Source organism: Trachemys scripta, chromosome 1 (genome assembly GCF_013100865.1).
Source record: "Trachemys scripta elegans isolate TJP31775 chromosome 1, CAS_Tse_1.0, whole genome shotgun sequence".
In the NCBI taxonomy this organism is placed as follows: Eukaryota; Metazoa; Chordata; order Testudines; family Emydidae; genus Trachemys; species Trachemys scripta.
Genome location: NC_048298.1, coordinates 343,646,115 through 343,665,697, shown reverse-complemented (window position 1 = coordinate 343,665,697; position 19,583 = coordinate 343,646,115). Strand labels below are relative to the sequence as shown.

The window sequence follows — 19,583 nt, the reverse complement described above, 5'->3', positions numbered from 1 at the left end:
CCGAATAGTCCCAGTCTTTTAATGTCTTCTCATATGGAAGTTATTAGTTATAAAAAAGGATTAGCTATAGAATGTACTTTGGAGCAGTCCTCTGAAGCCATCTTGAGAGACACTTTCCCTTACACTTTTTCTCCCCGGTGGGTGAGCAACTAGCCACTTCAAACTCTTTGTTAATTACTCAGTACCGTTCCAGAGTTTTGGTAAATATCTGGCAAGATTTAAACCTACTGATTATGCCTGTGTTCGCTTATATATAATAAACTGAAATGTTAGTCTACAGCATATTTACTTGCATCAATCTTTTTTTAGACAGAATAGCTGTGTTCCCATTGATTTGTTCCTGACACCACCAGGAGTGCAATAGTAAAGTTACCGCGGCTGAGGGTTCTGAAAACTTGGGTTACAGGGTGACCAAATCTGCATGTAGTATTCAATATGTGGGTGTACCATGGATTTATATAGACAAAATATTATATTTTTTGTCTAATTATCTATCCCTTTCTTAAAGGTTACTAGCATTCTGTTAGCCTTTTTGATTGCCACAGTACACTGAGCAGATGTTTTCAGAGAACTAGCCACAATGACTCCAAGATCTCTTTCTTGATGGGTGACAGCTAATTTAGACCCTAACATTGTACAGTTGGGATTATATTTTGCCATGTAGAATACTTTGCATCTATTGACATTGCATTTCATCTGCCATTGTATTGTCCAGTCACCCAGTTTTGTGAGATCCCTTTGTCACTCTTTGCAGTCAGCTTTGGACTTAACTACCATGAGTAGTTTTATATCCTCAGCAAACTTTGCCACCTCACTGTTTACCCCTGTTTCCAGGTCACTTATGACTATGTTGAACAGCTCTGGGTTCAGTACGGACCCTTGGGGAATACCACCATTTGCAACTCTCCACTTCCTTTGTTTCTGTGACTTTTTGTGACCTCCGTAACTTCTGCAGTGGCTGGTGTAGCTGAGCAGCTTGTGCAGCCCCTGGGCACTGTTGGGTCATACTCAGCAGCTGGAGTTTGGATGAGGGAGGGACTCCAGGTTGGGGTGCAGGAAGGGGTGAGTCTGTGTATCTCTCTCTCTCTCTCTCTCTCTCTCTCTCTCACACACACACACACACACACACACACACACACTGTCTCAGTCTCACATGCACACATATTCTATCTCTTTCACAGTCATTTCCCAACACATACATGTGTTGTTCTTGTTGTTCTTACTTCTTCATACTTCCTGCAGTGCACATCTACACTCTGTGATTTTATTCTTTCCAAGTGCTATTTTAGGTTTTTGTCTGGCCTGTGCATTTCAAAATTTTATTTTGCTCTTACTTTTAAATTTAATTTTTTCAAGAGTGAGTGAGTTCTAAAATCCTTAACCTGTCCTGCCTGGAGTAATTAGCCCAATGGTAACTTTTAAAAAATGTATTATATTTAGGTTTTTTCTTTCAACTGGTGGCACACATCTGCGAATTACCTTGATATTGATGTACATAACAAATTCATTGTGCTCATGGCTGTGACACCACTGTGTCTTTGGCGCTGGTGGTTACAGTTTCAAGCTTAACAGAGTGAAAGTCACCACTGCTGTTTTCTTCAAATTTACAAAAAGAACAGTCTCCACTTGATTCAGCACATTTCCCGAGCTCCCTCTTGGCTCACTCTTTTCAGAGTAGCAGCCGTGTTAGTCTGTATCCGCAAAAAGAAGAACAGGAGTACTTGTGGCACCTTAGAGACTAACACATTTATTTGAGCATAAGCTTTCGTGGGCTACATCCCACTTCTTCGGATGCATAGAATGGAACATATATTGAGGAGATATATGTACATACAGAGAACATGAAAAGGTGGGAGTTGCCCACTCTAAGAGGTTAATTAATTAAGATGAGCTATTATCAGCAGTAGAAAAAAATCTTTTGTAGTGATAATCAAGATAGCCCATTTAAGACAGTTTGACAAGAAGGTGTGAGGATATTTAACATGGGGGAAATAGATTCAATGTATGTAATGGCTCAGCCATTCCCAGTCTCTATTTAAACCTAAGTTGATGGTATCTAGTTTGCATATCAATTCAAGTTCAGCAGTTTCTCCTTGGATCTGTTTTTGAAGCTTTTCTGTTGCAAAATTGCGATCTTTAATTCTATTACTGAGTGACCAGAGAGGTAGAAGTGTTCTCCTACTGGTTTTTGAAAGTTATGATTCCTGATGTCAGATTTGTGTCCATTTATTCTTTTGTGTAGAGACTGTCCGGTTTGGCCAATGTCCATGGCAATGGGGCATTGCTGGCACATGATGGCATATATCACGTTGGTACATGTGCAGGTGAACGAGCCCCTGATGCTGTCGCTGATGTGATTAGGTCCTATGATGGTGTCCCTTGAATAGATATGTGGACAGAGTTGGTATCGGGCTTTGTTGCAAGGATAGGTTCCTGGGTTAGTGTTTTTGCTGTGTGGTGTGTAGTTGCTGGTGAGTATTTGCTTCAAGTTGGGGGACTGTCTCGTGGAACACATACATTTAAAGTCTCTTGGAACAGATAAAGACTACATGTAGTGACCACGCATACATTCATCAGTACAATGCCTAGTCTACATTATACGTTTTATTAAAGTTACAATTAACTAACCATATATATAAAGTCTATACAGACCTATGCACCAGTTACAAATATAGTTATATTCACATCCTTAACAATAGTGTTAGTGTCTGATGGGTCTCTCATAGTTTGATCATCAGTAGACGGATGGTTCCTGCTGGAGTCTTCCATAAGGAGCTCAATTTTTCCACTCTGGGCATCCCCATTTTATAATGTGATTCTGTCTATATCTTCATTCTGCACATGTCCATAAAAGTGGACATTTTCTCTTATTGGTCTGTGTCCCCTGGAAACCTAATGGATCCCAATTTTCTATAGGTTAAGTTCCCTATATTCTCATTACCATTGACACACAACCTATATCCTGTGATTAAGACACATGTCTGAGACAGGCGTGCTTTTATGGCATTTTTCTGATATAATATTAATCTTCTGAGTAATTTTGCACAATAAAAATTACTTAGTTCCTCTTTTCCCATTATTTTAGAGCATCAGGTTATTTTTCAGTCACTTATGCCATCATTTCTTGTCTCCAATGCCGACAATAGCGAAGCTAAAGTCTTGAGGCCTCAACCTACAGGTTCTTGCGTTCCAGCTTGTCTTACTCATGTCTAGTACTTGGTTCCTCTAAATAAAGATCAGTCTTGCACTTCTATAATTCCACTACTTAACCTTAATTAATGTACAGAGAAAATATATAATATAACTTATTGATTAATAATAACATCACACAAAAAATTAATAATGAACTAAAATCATTGGCTACAATTTAGACCCCATCATTTTACATGTATAGTTGAGATGATGTTTTCCAGTATGTATACTTTATCCACATCACCCTGGAACATATTTTGTGATTGGTCAGAATCTTCTAGGGTGTCTAGGGACCACCTTCTGCAACTCCTGATTTCTCCTCCAGTTGCAGTCTGTCTCTCTGCTGCAGCCATCACCCTGCAACCATAGATTGCCTCTCTCCTGCCTTCTAGCTCATCCAGTCTCTGTGTTTTAAAGGGCTGGATGAACACCTCCTCTCTCTGTTCCCCCTTCTGGGGAGGTTTCATTCTTTCCACGCCCACCCCTCTGCAGAGAAACTGGAGAACGAAGTTACTCCCTTCTTCTATCCCTGTAAGATCTCACTAGGGCTGATAGTTTTTAATGACCCACGTATTTATAAACACATGCCTCCGCCCCAGCCTGCTGCCTCTTAATACAAGGTGTGTGAGTGAAGAGTACAGGAAATCCCAAAGACATAACAATGTACATGGTTCCTATAACAAAAGGTGAGTTAATAGGGTTTTTCCCCCATCTAAGTTTTATCCAGATGCTCTGTTTTTCAGCTTCTGTGTCTGGGTGCCATGCAGGGTTATCAGGTACCTAGTTTTGAACTAGAAAGTCAAACCAAGAAGGGGATCGGACTGTGCCTGGTTCCTGCAGGGCAGGGGGGAGGTTTAGGGTCATTAACCCACACCTGCCCCTGCTCAGCTGGGACCACATCAGACCAACAGGCAGGCCCCTTGTCAAGCTTTGGCAGCTCCCAGCCCAGCGTCAGAGTAGAGGGAGCCCAGCTGAGGCAGGGACAGGAGTGGAAAAGATTGAGGAAGGGAGGGAGGGGAGGAGAGAAGCCAGGAACCAGGGCAAGTGGGGCAGGAGTAGGGTCTTGGGGAATAGGTAGGGCGGGGGCAGGGTCTCAGGGTCCAATTGTTGCCACCTTTCTAACGGCTAAGGATTAATGAGGTCTATAAAGACCAATTCCCCATGTTGTCATGCTGACACAGCACCATAAGGCCAGGAAAGGATTTAATATCTCTTTCACTGACCAGTAAGTGATTCAAGAAAGAGGGCTCAGCACCATGTCACCAGCCAGTGCTTCATGGAGCTAGTTCTGAAAACCAGAGCACCGGAGGAAAAATTAGTTAGAATCATAGAATATCAGGGTTGGAAGGGACCTCAGGAGGTCATCTAGTCGAACCCCCTGCTCAAAGCAAGACCAATCCCCAACTAAATCATCCCTTATGAGTAATGAATCGGAGTAGCCTGTCCCGGATTTGTTTGGTCCTCACCCCATAGATGATGGGGTTTAGCATGGGGGGCACAAGTAGGTTCATGTTGCCAATAAGAACATGGAAATGCAGGGGAACATTCTGTCCAAAACGGTATGTGAGAGAAGAGAAGAGACCTGGGATGTAAAAGATTAAGATTACACAGAGGTGGGAGACACAGGTTCCAAAAGTCTTGAGCCGGGCATCCTTTGTGGGGAGGCTGAATATGGCCCTGAGGTTATGGTTATAGGACACAGCAATAAAAATCCCATCCAGACCCATTACACACAATAGCACAAAGAGTCCATAGTAACTACTGATGCGGGTGTCAGCGCAGGCCAGCTTCACTACGGATATGTGTACGCATAATGGCTCGGGGATGATGTTGGTTCTGCAATATGGCCATTGTTTTACCAGGAAGGGATAGGGCAGTATGAGCATGCCACTGCGCAGCACCACGGCCAGGCCCATCTTGGCCACCACGGGGATTGTCAGGATGGTGGAATATCTCAGGGGATGGCAGATGGCCACATAGCGATCAAAACCCATGGCCACAAAGATCCCAGACTCCATCCCTGAGAAGCAGTGAATAAAGTACATCTGGGTGAGGCAGGCACTGAAATTGATCTCCCGGGAATTGAACCAGAAGATGCTCAGCATTTTGGGCAGGATGGATGTAGACAGGACCAGGTCAGTGATGGCCAGCATGCAGAGGAAATAGTACATGGGCTCATGGAGGCTCGACTCCCTCTTCACAATGAACAGGATGATGAAGTTCGCCAGGATGGCTATTGCATACATGGTGCAGAAGGGGATGGAGATCCAGATATGAGCCTTCTCCAGGCCAGGAATGCCCAGCAGGATGAAGGTGGAGGGGTTGGTGAAGTCGGTTATGTTGGAATCTGACATGGAGTAGGGGAGAAAGTGTCCAACTCTGAGGCAGAACGGTGTCTCTTGCATGTACCGTACGTTCTCCTGACTTCCTGTATGTGCCCAGAGTCAAGGGTGATGGTCGCAGTACAAATGCCTGGATTGAGAGACAACGTGAATATGATACACTCCATACACTACTGGAGGCTGTTCTCATTGGTGAAGCAGATTGGTGAAACAGATAGGGGACTGGAACACATGATTTATGAGGAAAGGCTGAGGGAACTGGGATTATTTATCTGCAGAAGGGAAGAGTGAGGGGGGATTTGATAGATGCCAGGCAAGGCATATTAGTTTATCTTTGTTTTCTCAACTTGTGAATTTTACATTTGCTAGAGGGAGATTTATCTCTGTTTTGTTGTAACTTTGAAACTAAGGCTAGAGGGAGTTCCTCTGGGCTCTTCAAATCTGATTACCCTGTAAAGTTATTTTCCAACCTGATTTTACAGAGATGATTTTTACCTTTTATTTTTAATAAAATCCTTCTTTTAAGAACCTGACTGATTTTTCCATTGTCCAAAGACCCAGGTGTTTGGGTCTTTGATCACTTTGTAACCAGTTGGTTGGGATATTATTCTCAAGCCTCCCTAGGAAAGGGAGTGTAAGGGCTTGGAGGGATATTTTGGGGGAAGCTGAACTCCAAGTGGTCCTTTCCCTGTTTCTTGTTAAATCACTTGGTGCTGGCAGCATACCAGGTTTTAACCTAAGCTGGAAGAAGGGGGCTTTCATGTGGGTCCCCACATCTGTACCCTAGAGTTCAGAGTGGGGAAGGAACCCTGACACCTTCCTTAGAGGTTTTTCAGGTCAGGTTTGACAAAGCCCTGGCTGGGATGATTTAGTTGGGGATTGGTCCTGTTTTGAGCCGGAGTTTGGACTAGATGACCTCCTGAGGTCCCTTCCAACCCTGATATTCTATGATTCTTCACACACTGAAAAAAGACATTTTCATTATTCATAGAAATAAATTATGAACAACTGACCCAACTAATGCTAATTCCATATTTTATGGCATGTGTTAATAATTCCTACATGTCATGGTGTGGTAAAGCTTAATAGGTAATAGCAGGAAACACGAGTGTGGATACTGGTTATCCATCATTGTTCCTTAATGCAATGAAAGCCAGGCTAGAGAGTCCATGCTGTAGGGTGTTCCCCATTCACCCAGTTGCTCAAAACCTGAGAATGGGGGAAAAAAAAACAAAACAAAAAAAAAACGTTTGCTAATTTATACTCCGTGGGGAAACATCCCAGCTAGATGCATTCCAGGGAAAAGACCTGGGTGTTATTGAGAGCAACTCAGTGGAAACCACCTGCTGTAGTAAATGATGGGGGGGTAGAACCCCTTTTATGAACACCCAACCAGTCAGTTAGCTATAAAAATCCTTCTTAGTAGCTGTTCTGTATTTGCCTTACCTGTAAAGAGTTAAGAAGTCTCACTGAAATGCTTAGGTAAGAGGAAGTGAGTTGACACCTGGCCAAAAGAGCCAATGGGAAGACTAGAAACTTTCTAAATTGAGAAAAAACTTCCCCTCTTTGTGAGGGTTGTTGTCTCTCGGCTGGAGAGACAGAGAGCAGCAGGTCTGCAGTAAAGATTGGGCCAGCTATGAAAAATCATCAGCACTGATACCTAAAAATTACTCATTTGGAACTACAGATAAGTAAGTAGAACAGGAAATGTTTAGTTAGACGTGATCAGGATTCTCTCTTTATTTTGGGCTTGTGGAATCTTCTGTGGTAAACACAGGTGCTTTTGTTTTCTTTGTAACCTTTAAACTGGACCCCACCGAAGACATTCTTGGGTGTTAATGCTTTCAGTTGCTCTTTTAATATCTTGCAACACCCTGATTTTCCAGATGTATTTTCTTTATTTTTTTTGAATAAAATCATCTTTTTAAGAACATGATTTGATTTTTGAGTTTGAAAAGCAAGTGGTCTGTGCACACGTACTGAAATAGTTAAGTGGAACAAGGGTTCCAAGATCAGCTGGTACAACAGCTGGGTTTTCTTTTGTTTGGTTTCTTTCTCGGCTTCCCTGAGAGAGGGCTGGAAAAGCCAAGGGGCTTCAGGGAAAAGTTCCCAAGTGAGTTTTCCTGGATTTTCAAGAGACATTTTTTTCACTTGGTTGGTGGCAGCACTACTACCAAGGCCAGGGGGATCTGTAACTTTGGGAGTTTAATACAAGCCTGGAGTGGCAAGGTATTTTTAAGGTCTTTTGCGGACTCCCACCTTCTGCACTCAAAGTGCCAGAGTGGGGAATCAATCTTGATACCTGCTTGTTCACAGTAGTGGCTAAAACAAAGACAATGTTCAGATACCTAAAAAAAGGGATGGAGAATAACCTGCTCTGGACATGCACACAGTTTTTGTCATCCAGTCTCCATAAAGGATGTAGCAGATAGAAAGGGGATTTCTGAGACAGGCAATGAGAATTGGGGAAGCTGCCATATGAGGACAGACTGAAAGTCTGGGCCTGTTTAGTTTAGAGAAGAGACAAAGAAGGGGGCATATGATAGAGAAGAGAAAAATAAATAATGGAACTGATTAGACTCAAAGCGAGAGAGAACACGTCCCATCAGTAACATCTATAGACAGTGCTTCAACTAATTCCCCAAAGCTGAGGTAAATTATCAGCAAAGCTGATTGGGAGGAAAATTTAGAGATAAAAATGGGAATGAAAACTGAGGGTTCTTTAAGAAGAGTTTATTAGATAGTTACAAATCCAAGATTCCACAATCAAGAAAGTGGACAACTTTTGGGCAAAAACCTGGTTCATTGACAAAGTGAAGGTAACAATTAGGGTGAAAACAATATCAAACAAATGGTGAAAAGGGAAAATAGATAGCAAATACAAATTGATAAGTGATGTTAAAAACATCAGGGGAAAAGTCCATGCTAAAGATAACCAAAAGGAGGTTATTAAAAAACAAAAGAAATCCTGGAAAAGGTTTAGGACAATTCCTAGAGGGAGAAATGAAACTTGTTAATGTTTCAGAAAAAGTAGATGTGTTCACAACATATTTGTGTTCTGCATTTGGAAAGAAGCAGTATGAGGTGCTCATATCATGGGAGGATGAAACATTTTCCAGTCCAATAGCAGTCAAGAAGGGTATTAAGCAGCATTTCCAATAGAACCTTAGAATTACAAACACCAGAATTACAAACCGACCAATCAGCAACACCTCTCATTCATAATTTAAAAAAGGTAAATACAGAAAAATTCTGTTAAACGTAAAGTATGAAAAATTAAGAGAAAGTTAAAAAAAGATTTAAGAAGGATAAGAAACAATTGAAAAGCTGGTATGGGATTAGTTAAAAAAAACTTTAGGAATATAATTAATGCCAGTTAACAACAGGTCTTGTAAAATAAACCTTATTTCTTCCTTTAATGAGAGTACACGTTTGGTTGATCAAGGGAACTGTGCAGATGCAATAGACTGAGATTTTTCTGAGGCATTCCAATTGGTAGGGGAAAATATTCAGATAAAAAATGAATACTGTACAATATCAGTGGAGCGGACTGGCTAGCAGACAGATCTCAGAAAGCAGTTGTCAATGGTCCATTGCCAGTCAATGGGGTTGTTTTTGGTGTGGCTCTGCTGGGATCAGTTCTAGGCCTGATGCTATTCAATATTTTCATTAATGATATGGGAGCAAATAGAAAATTATTGCAGATAAAATTGGTGGACAACCCAAAGATGGGCAGAGTGGTTACAATGACGAAGCCAGGGCAGGCATACTGATTGATCTGGTGTGTTTTAATACAGTCAAATGCAAACTTACCATCTCAGAACAGGAAATGCAGGCCTGACCCATAGACTAGACCACTGTATTATGGAATTCAGGGACTCTGAAAAGGATTTAGGGGTCATTGTGGATAATTAACTCATTGTGAGCTCCTAGGGTGATGCTGTGACCAAAGGGCTGTTGCGATCCTTGGATGCATAAACAGGGGAGTGGTGAGTTGGAGCCAGGGAAAGATTTTACCTCTGCACCTGGCATTGGTGAAACCAACAATGGGCAGTCCCGGGGTCTACATTTCAAAAGGGATGCAGAAAAATTGGAGAGGGTGCAGGAAAGAGCCACACCAATTTTTGGAGGCTGGAGAAAATGCCGGACAGTGAGAGAGAGACCGAAAGAAATTCATGTATTTATCTTAAATAGTAATAATGGACTCTTAAATCAGGAAGAGAAAGGAAGAACAAGGCCCAATGGGTGGAAGCTAAACACCAGACGTATTTCAGCTGGAAATAAGGACCAATGTTTAGCACTCAGGATGATTAACCATTGGAACAAACCGCGAAGGGAAGTGTTGGATTCCCAACTCCCTGTGTCTGTAGATCAGGACAGGATGCTTTTCTGGCAGATCTGCTTGAGGGCTTCTCAACACACAACACGCCACAGCAATGCTGCCATAGTTCTTCAGTGTAGTAGTAGCTAGGTCAATGTATAGAAAAGATGTAGGGAAACTGGATCCAGCAGCAAGTGACAAAGATGTTCCAAGGGATGGTACACAACCCATATTGAAAGCTGAAGGGACCAGATACGTTTAGTTTGGAAAAGTGGAGATTAAGGAGGGACATGATAACAGTCCTCAAATACTTCAAAGACTGCCATAAAAAGGTGGTAGAAAGTTGTTCTCTCTTGCCAGAAAGGGTAGGGCAAGAGGCAAGGAGTTCAAACTACAGCATAGCAGATTTAGATGAAATCTCAGGAAAAACGTCCTAACTTTCTGAACTGTGGGACAATGGAACAGAAGACTCGGAAGGTTGTGGAAGCGCCTTTGCTGGAAGCTTTCATAATGAGGCAGGACAGCCATCTGTCTGGGGAACGTTTAGACCGAACACATCCTGTTTCTTGGCAGGGTGTCAGACTATCTAATCTTTTGGTCCCTTTTGACCCTGTGGCTCTATGATTCTACAATGTAAAATCCTACTATGGACCAGGCCTTAGTGACACACAAGTCAAGAGGTTTAATATAGGGATAACTGGGTGAAATTTAATGGCCTGGATTATATAGGAGATCAGACTGGATGATCTAATGGTCCCTTCTCACCTTACAGTCTAGGAATCTATCGATTAAGAAAGCAGACCAGGCATTTATATTTGCTGTGACAATTCAATTCCCTTGGAAGTCTGAACATGTAACACTGATAAAATGAAATTGTTCACATAATCCACAATCGGCCTGTGTAATTCAATGCCACAGACATTATTGGACATTATCAGCCAGAGCCCTGAAATGCAAGAGGAGGAGGTGACAGTCTCTGTACATTAACACACAGCTGGCTCTTGAGGTCTTTACTCACTTCTTATTCCAAGGGGAGTTTTGCCTTAGTGGGGCCTGAGCAAACTATGAGCCAGGGCTCCAGAATTTGGCCTTTGTATTATACATCTACTAATACCTTTCTCCTGGAGGATCCACTGGAAAAATACAGACACCTTAGAATATCAGGGTTGGAAGAGACCTCAGGAGGTCATCTAGTCCAACCCCCTGCTCAAAGCAGGACCAATCCCCACACCCCTAAGTGGCCCCCTCAAGGATTAAACTCACAACCCTGAGTTTAGCAGGCCAATACTCAAACCCCTAAGCCATCAGCTGGGGTAGACAGGTGTGGGCAGAAAATACTGGAGCAAACTCATCCACTGTGGCAAGGGCCCTCAGATGCTATGCAGGGCAGAAAGTACCACAAACTTACTGTCCATCCCATCATGCCCACGTTGTACTAAGTTTGTCGAGGAGGTGAGCTTCTCAACATGAGATAGGTACCTGTGAATTCTGAGATGGAAGTGTCTTCCCTGGGAATCCCCCTCAGGTGGCTGTGTCCCACACCTCTGTCATTCCAGTATCGGCAGCAGCATCTTATGCCGAGAGCCGACGCAGGGGTGTGCACTGTTTATAATATAGCTCTATGCAGTCTCAGGGGGGGTTCGCTCAGCCTCTAGGGGAGAAGCAGCATCTAGATGCAAACAGGCTGGAGACCAGCCTGTCTTTGTTTCTGTGCTAATTATCCAGCTTTAGCAGTAAACAGTAATTAAGGGACTTTCCCAAAGGGAGATGAGAACTCTTGGGCTCTGTGCTGAGTCAGAGAGCAATTGGCTGCTCCGTGTATTTGTATATATGTAAAAATTATAGTTGATTAGGAAGAAAAATTAGGGCTTAGTCCTAGATCTCCATAGGGTCTGATACCCTGTCAATAACCATGATGGAGTGGTAGATAGTAGACAGATAGATCTGGAGACAGATGCCTGCAGGAAGCACCTGGGTTTTAAGCACTGTTATGAGACTGAACAAATTCTCCTCTCTGAGTTGAACAGGGGAGCATTTCCTACTGTATTCAAGTGACTAAGACTCTGTTGCTGGCAAGCATGGATTGAGCTTAATCTGTAGCTAAAGGCAATGAAGGGTGGTGGGAACTAGGCCCTTATTTGTGTGGATTATTGTGTTTATTATTTATGCTCATTATTTGTGTTGTGGAAGCCTTCAGAGGCCCTGCTGCAGTTCAGGGCCCATTGTGCTGGGCCCTTTCTGCACACAGAAGGAGAAACAGTCCCTGTGTGATGTCATTGACATGAACTGTGACTGTATAGACCAGTGTTGCAACCAGGGTCCCATAGTTGCCCAAATCTTGTACAAGGGAGGTTGTAATTTGCTGGTTAGGATTATGCTGTCTGTATGTGTGCATCATGTTTGTAGTTGAAGTTATGAGTATTGGCTATTTACTTGTATCTCAATGTGTTTGATTCTGAGAAGCATCAGTGAAGCATTTGGTCAGCTTCTTGAGGAAGGACTATTCTGGATAAGTGCCCAATCAAGAAACACTTAACTAACAATGGACCTTGGGAGACTCCAATCCACATCTGAGGAGCATTTCTGGGAAGTTCAAGGTAGCGTTTGAGCAATGAGTGCTCTACCTGAAAACTCGAGTCATGCATGGACATGTGACTTGTCCATGTGACTCCAAACTCCATACTGCTACTGTGATTTTCCAGAGTAAGAACAAAGGGGTCCTTCCACTTGGCAGAGGATATAAAAGGCCCTTGAAACACCTCCATTTTGTCTTCTATCCTGCTTCTGACCTCTGGAGGAACTTTGCTACAGATTGAAGCTCTGAACAAAGGACTGAACAACCCATCCAAGCTGGGAGGTTTGTACTCCAGAGACTTGTTTGGTTTAAATCAGCAGTAATCCCATCAAGCCTGAAACAAGCCTAAACTAATAACTTTGCAATTGGTGTATGTATTTGTTTCAGTGCAGCTTAGCAGACAGAATTAATAGTGCTAGTGAGCTGGGCCCTCACCACAGAAGGGGTGGTGGCCAAGATAGGGGGAAATGGTTCCTTCCTCTCCATCAGGTCTGAACCTAGGGCCCTGATGGTTGCAGGGTTGCCCACCACCTGCTTGACAGGAAGCCTAGTGAAACACACCAAGCCTATCTCCAGGTCTGCAGCCACTTCCCCTCCAAGTTTCCTGGGTCATTTCCTAACTAATTCTCTGCAGTTTGCCATCTCGGGGTAGGGTTGAAATACCCCATCACAAGGCACTAAACCACTGAGCTAGGGGACATTATGGGGGTGCACAAACATGGATGCACATGTGCACACACACACAGGGACCCATGTGTACACACGAACAACCATGTGCACACACACACGGACCCATGTGTTCACACACTCAACCATGTGCACACACATATATGGACCCACGGGCACACACACATGGATCCACATGCAGAAAGACGCAAGGACGCAGGTGCACCCATATACGCGGACACATGTGCACAGACACAGATGAGCCTGCATAAGCACACACACACAAACTGACGTGCACACACACATACAGGTTCACACTCAAATGTGGATGGACGTGCACACACACAGATGCACATGCACAGATACACACACACACACACGGGTTTATGTGCAAAAACACACATGGACCCATGTGCACAAACACACACATGGATGCACATGCACACACACATTCCCAACCCGCAAGGCCCAATCCAGGAGCCGTGGTCTGAGAACCCCTAACAGATCGGGCCTGCTGGGGAGATGTGGGGGGGAGACACCTCATTGGAGAATTCCACGAGAGTTGAGGCCTGAGCAAAGACTCTGAGCAGCTTGTTAGCTGTGGAGCAGCATCAGCACTCAGGCTGCCTTGTGCAGGCTACTGGCGGAACCATAGGCTCCTGCAGGGTTAGGTAGAAGATGAGCCGGGGTTTGAGAAATGCACTGGCACCGAAGTTCAGTATTTAACTGAGTGCCTTTGTGGATCCAGCCCTGATACCTTACTGGAAGATGCTTTAGTCAAACACAAGTTAAGGTTGTTGAAAGCCAGGGGGCTGGCTGGCGACGTTTGGAGGAAACAGCCAAGTTCATAGACGTCCACCTCTCACTTTTAAAGAACTCTTTCCTCCCGTCTTTGTACAAGGACCAGGCTCCCTGTGGCAAAAGAAGCTTTTATCTGCTCTTCCCATCCTCCCGTGGCTCTAGTGTCCCAGCTGCGTCCCTGCTAGAACCAGGGAAATGTCCTTAATTTAGGTGGCTAGTAGCTGTAGCACCATTGTGGGACGAGAACACGGTGTGATGCTGTATGATTGAATATGATCATTTTTATTATTTTTGCTACCCTGATTATACAATTGCAACAAATGTTGTACATAATATGTCCTGTCAGGTGTCAATGGGAAAGCTCTGATTTGCTAAATATGATTATCCTGTTTATGTATATGTATCACCTTTGTGTCTGAAGTTATGGTTATTGTTGCTGTACTGGTATGAGAACAGTGCCAGTTCATAGCCAGAGCAATGGTTCTGGTGAGGTCAGGACTCCCAGTTTTGATTCTCAGCTCTGCCACCGACTCATTGTGTGTCCTTGGGTAACTCACTTTACCTCTGTGTGGCTCAGTCGGTCCATGACATGGGGAGAACGCTGCCTAGCTAAAGAGCTGCTAGATGTAGTGACTAAAAGCGTCATGCAAAGTGTACATTAGACTAAGCTTCCCTGTTCAGCTTCAGGCCCTGGACAATGGGTGGCCTGTAGTTCAAGATAAGGTGCCGTGTACGTGTATAAATAGCCAGCTAATGGTAGATGTGTCATTTATTTCCCTCCTGTGAGCTACAGAACCCACCCCAGGCTCTGCCCGACAACACATGATCCCAGGTATCCCAGCTAACACAGGGGATTATCCTACAGCCTCTCTCAGCTGTTGTCCTTCTACCATCAAATTTGATCCCTTGCCCTGCTCCCAAGTCATGGCTCAGGGCAAAGAGCTCCAAGAACCATCCCCACAGCGTGGTCTCTTTCGTTGGGAATTTGTAGCTGAGTAATAGGGGCGGGGTCTTGAGGGAATAGGGAGAGAAAAGGGGAGAAGGAGGCTGTGCTCTGAGGGAAGAGGACAAGCCAGGGGCAGGGTGTCAGGGGTCTAGTTACCAGCAATAAGAAAGGTGGAAGTCCTATGAGTTATTGAGTTCTACACAAATGAATTCCATCGTTTGTCACCCTGACACAGCCCAGTAAAGCCAGGAAAGGGTTTAATGTCTCTTTGACTGGGCAGTGAGTGATTTAGGGGAAAGGGCCCAGGACATGTCACCAGCCAGTTCTTCATGGAGCTCGGTCTAAGAACCAGAGCACCAGGAGAAAACTTTAGGTCCCTTTATGAGTAAAGAGCCGGAGCAGTCTGTCCCAAATCTGTTTGGTCCTCACCCCGTAGATGATGGGGTTTAGCATGGGGGGCATCAGAAGGTAAACGCTGGCAATGAGAACGTGGAAATGCAGGGCCATATTCTTGCCAAACCGGTATGTAAGGGCGGAGAAGAGACATGGGATGTAGAAGGTTAAGATGGCACAAATGTGGGAGCCACAGGTTCCAAAAGTCTTGAGACGGGCATCCTTTGTGGGGAGGCTGAAGATGGCCCTGAGGATCTGGGTATAGGACACAGCAATAAAAAATAGGTCCAGACCGAATACACAGAATACCACAGAGAGGCTGTAGTAATTACTGACATGGATTTCAGAACAGGCCAGCTTCACCACGGCCATGTGCTCGCAGTACAAGTGGGGTATGATGTTGGTTCTGCAATATGGCCACCGCCTCGCAATTAGAATATAAGGGAGCACAAGAATGCTGCCACGCAGCACCACGCCCACGCCAATCTTGGCCACCATGGGGTTTGTCAGTATGATGGAATGTCGCAGGGGATCACAGATGGCCACATAGCGATCAAAAGCCATGGCTACAAAGATCCCAGACTCCGTTACTAAGAAGCAGTGAAGGAAGTACATCTGGGTGAGGCAGGCACTGAAATCGATCTCGCTGGAATTGAACCAGAAGATGCTCAGCATTTTGGGCACGGTGGACGTGGACAGGACCAGGTCGGTGATGGCCACCATGCAGAGGAAATAGTACATGGGCTCATGGAGGCTTGGCTCCCTCTTCACAATGAAGAGAATAGTGAAGTTCCCGAAGATGGCTATGGTGTACATTGCACAGAAGGGGATGGAGATCCAGACATGGGCTGCATCCAGGCCAGGAATGCCCAGCAGGATGAAGGTGGAGAGGTTGGTGAAGTCGGTTGTGTTGGAATCTGACATGAAGTAGTGGAGAATGTGTCCAACTCTGAGGCAGAACGGTGTCTCCTGGATGTACCGTATGTTTCACTGACTTCCTTTATGTGCCCAGAGTCTAGGGTGATGGTCGCAGTACAAATGCCTGTATGGAGAGACAATATTAATATTATACACTGTGAAATAAACTATGAACTGACCATACTAATGCCAATTCTATATTTTATGATGCTCCATGCATCAATAATTCCCACACATTGTGGTTGAGGCAACCTTAATAGGCAGCAGCATTAAATACGAGTTTAGGGATAGCTCAGTGGTTTGAGCATTGGCCTGCTGACCCCAGGGTTGTGAGTTCAATCCTTGAGGGGGCCTCTTAGAGATCTGGGGCAATATCAGTACTTGGTCCTGCGAGTGAAGGTAGGGGGCTGGACTCTATGACCTTTCAAGGTCCCTTCCAGTTCTAGAAGATAGGATATCTCCATTTAAAAAAAAAAGAAAAGAGTGTGGATACTTTATTCATCTGTATCAAGTGCAAGCTGGTCTCCATATTGGAAGAGAACGTTAAAGGACTAAAGAGCCAAGTATCATCCCTGTGTTGCATCAGAGAAAATGACTATTTTCTGGATAGAAGTCAATGTTTCATTCTAGAAGAAAAACATGCCAAAGAATCAGAGTTTACAGTGCAGAACGGGGAAGAATATTGGCAGAATGTGACCTCCAGAAGAAGAAAGAGGAGAACCTACACACCCCCAATGCAGATAGAGGTGCACAACCGTTTTCAGGCTCTCTGCACAGGCACTGCTGTGGAGAAGGATTGGAAGAGCCTTCTGAGGGAAGGGAACAGATGGAGACCCTAATGGCCGAAAGGCATTGGATGTATTGTCCTAGGAATGGGGGAGCCATGACCACTGCTCCCAAAGAGAGGAGATGGGTGGTGGTGGTCATGGACTTCATCCTAAGGGGGATGGAATTAGCCATCTGCTGACCAGACAGGGAGAGTCGAGAAGTATGCTGCTTGCCTGTAGCTAGAATCCAGGATGTGACGGAGTGTTTGCTGAGACTGATCAAGACCTCAGACCGCTACCCCTTCCTACTTCTCCACGTGGGCACCAATGATACTGCCAAGAATGTCCTTTAGCGGATCACTGCAGACTACATGGCTCTGGGAAGAAGGATAAAGGAGTTTGAGGCACAAGTCATGTTCTCATCCATCCTCTCTGTTGAAGGAAAAGGCCCACGTTGGGATTGTCAAATTGTAGAGGTGAGTGCGTGGTTACCCAGGTGGTATCAGAGAGACGGCTTTGGATTCTTTGACCATGGGATGTTGTTCAAGGAATAAGGATTGCTAGGGAGAGTTGGGATCCACCTAACAAAGAGAGGGAAGAGCATCTTTTCAGGCAAGCTTGCTAACCTAGTGAGGAGGGCTTTAAACTAGGTTCACCGGGGGACGGTGACCTAAGCCCAGAGTTAAGCGGGGAAGAGGGATACTGAGAGGAAACACAAGGAGGAGGGTACAAGATGGGAAGCCTCCTGATTCATATTGAGAAAGTAGGGAAATTGGCTAGCTATCTTAGGTGCATGTACATGCAGGGCCGGCTCTGGCTTTTTGGCCGCCCCAAGCAAAAAAAAAAAACGGGGCGGCCAGAACGGCAAAGTAAAAAAAAAAAAAAAACAACCTGTGGCGTGGCCAGAGCGCGGGGGCAGGGGGACCGGCTGTGGTGAGGATGCGGAGGGAGCAGGCGGGAGAGAGAGAGAGAAGGGGGCGTCCAGAGCTACAGCAGGGGCGCTGCCACGCAGCCCCTCCTACTGCGCCGCCTCCTGCCGCGAGGGCTCCACTCTGGTCGGCGGGGAGGGAAGGAAGAGGACTGCCCTGCAGGGCACTCTAGTTCTCTGCGCCACCGCCTCCTACAGGGCGGCCGGAGCGGAACAAGAACAAAACAAAACAAAAGCGGCCGTGCTGCCCTAGGATTGGGCAGAGTGCCACCTCGAACAGTCTGCCGCCCCAAGCACCAGCTTGCTCAGCTGGTGCCTGGAGTCGGCCCTGTGTACATGAACGCAAGAAGCCTGGGGAACAAGCAGGAAGACCTGGAAGTCCTGGCACAATCAAGGAACTATGCTGTGATTGGAATAACAGAAATTCCGTGGGGCAGTTCACATGACTGGAGCACTGTCATGGATGGGTACAAACTGTTCAGGAAGGACAGGCATGGGAAGAAATGTGGAGGAGTTGCATTGTATGTCAGAGAGTGGTATGCTTGCTTACAGCTCCAGTATGAAACTGGAGAAAAGCCTGTTGAGCAATATAGTAGTTCACAGACAATCATGGATGTTTTTGGAGAGAGTTGGGGACAACTTCCTGGTACAACTGCTGGAGGAACCAACTAGAGGCCGTGCTCCTCTTGACCTGCTGCTTCCAAACAGGGAAGAATTGGTAGGGGAAGTAGAAGTGGGTGGCAACCTAGGCAGCAGTGACCATGGTACGGTTGAGTTCAGGATCCTGAGAAAAGAAAGAAAGGAGAACAGAAAAATACAGACCCTGGACTTCAGAAAAGCAGACTTTTACTCCCTTAGGGAACTAATGGGCAGGATCCCCTGGGCATCCAATATGAGGGGGAAAGGAATCCAAAAGAGATGGTGGTATTTTAAAGAAGCCTTCTTGAGTGTGCAGGAACAACACATCATGATGTGCAGAAAGAATAACAACTATGGCAGGTGACCAGCTTGGCTTAAAAGTGAATATTCGGTAAGCTTAAACTCAAAAAGGAAGTTTACAAGAAGTAGACGCTTGGACAGATGACTAGGGAGGAATATAAAAAACATTGCTAGAGCAGGCAGGGGTGTAATCAGGAAGGTGAAAACCCAGTTGGAGTTGCAGCTAACAAGGGATGAAAAGGGTAACAAGAAGGGTTTCTACAGGTATGTTAGCAACAAGAAGAAAGTCAGGGAAAGTGTGGGACCCTTACTGAATAGGGAAGGCAACATAGTGACAGATTATGTGGAAAAAGCTGAAGTACTCAATGCTTTTTGCCTCGGTCTTGACAAACAAGGTCAGCTCCCGAACTGCTGCTTTGGGCAACACAGTATGGGGAGTAGGTGAGCAGCCCCCAGTTGTGAAAGAACATGTTAAGGACTATTTAGAAAAGCTGGACATGCACAAGTCTATGGGTTCAGATCTAATACATCCAAGGGTGCTGAGGGAGTTGATTGCAGAGCCATTGGCCATTATCTTTGAAAACTCATTCAGTCCTTTGTTCAGAGCTTCCTTTGTAGAAAGGTTATTCCAGAGGTAAGAAACGGGAATGAAGACAAGAAGCACTAGGAGGGTGGTGAAGCACTGGAATGGGTTACCTAGGGATGTGGTGGAAACTCAATCCTTAGAAGTTTTTAAGGTCTGGCTTGACACGGCCTTGGCTGGGATGATTTAGTTAGTGTTGGTCCTGCTTTGAG

At 44.9% G+C, this 19,583-nt stretch overlaps 2 protein-coding genes across 2 annotated transcripts; both read right to left on the bottom strand.

The window, feature by feature from the left end:
• Positions 1–4,601: 4,601 nt before the first annotated feature.
• LOC117873096 (olfactory receptor 52R1-like) lies at positions 4,602–5,546 on the bottom strand. Its single transcript, XM_034762130.1, has one exon. The coding sequence runs from the start codon at positions 5,544–5,546 to the stop codon at positions 4,602–4,604; it is 945 nt and encodes a 314-aa protein (XP_034618021.1).
• Positions 5,547–15,212: 9,666 nt separating this feature from the next.
• Positions 15,213–16,160, bottom strand: LOC117873090 (olfactory receptor 52E2-like). Its single transcript, XM_034762117.1, has one exon. The coding sequence runs from the start codon at positions 16,158–16,160 to the stop codon at positions 15,213–15,215; it is 948 nt and encodes a 315-aa protein (XP_034618008.1).
• Between the last annotated feature and the right edge of the window lie 3,423 nt (positions 16,161–19,583).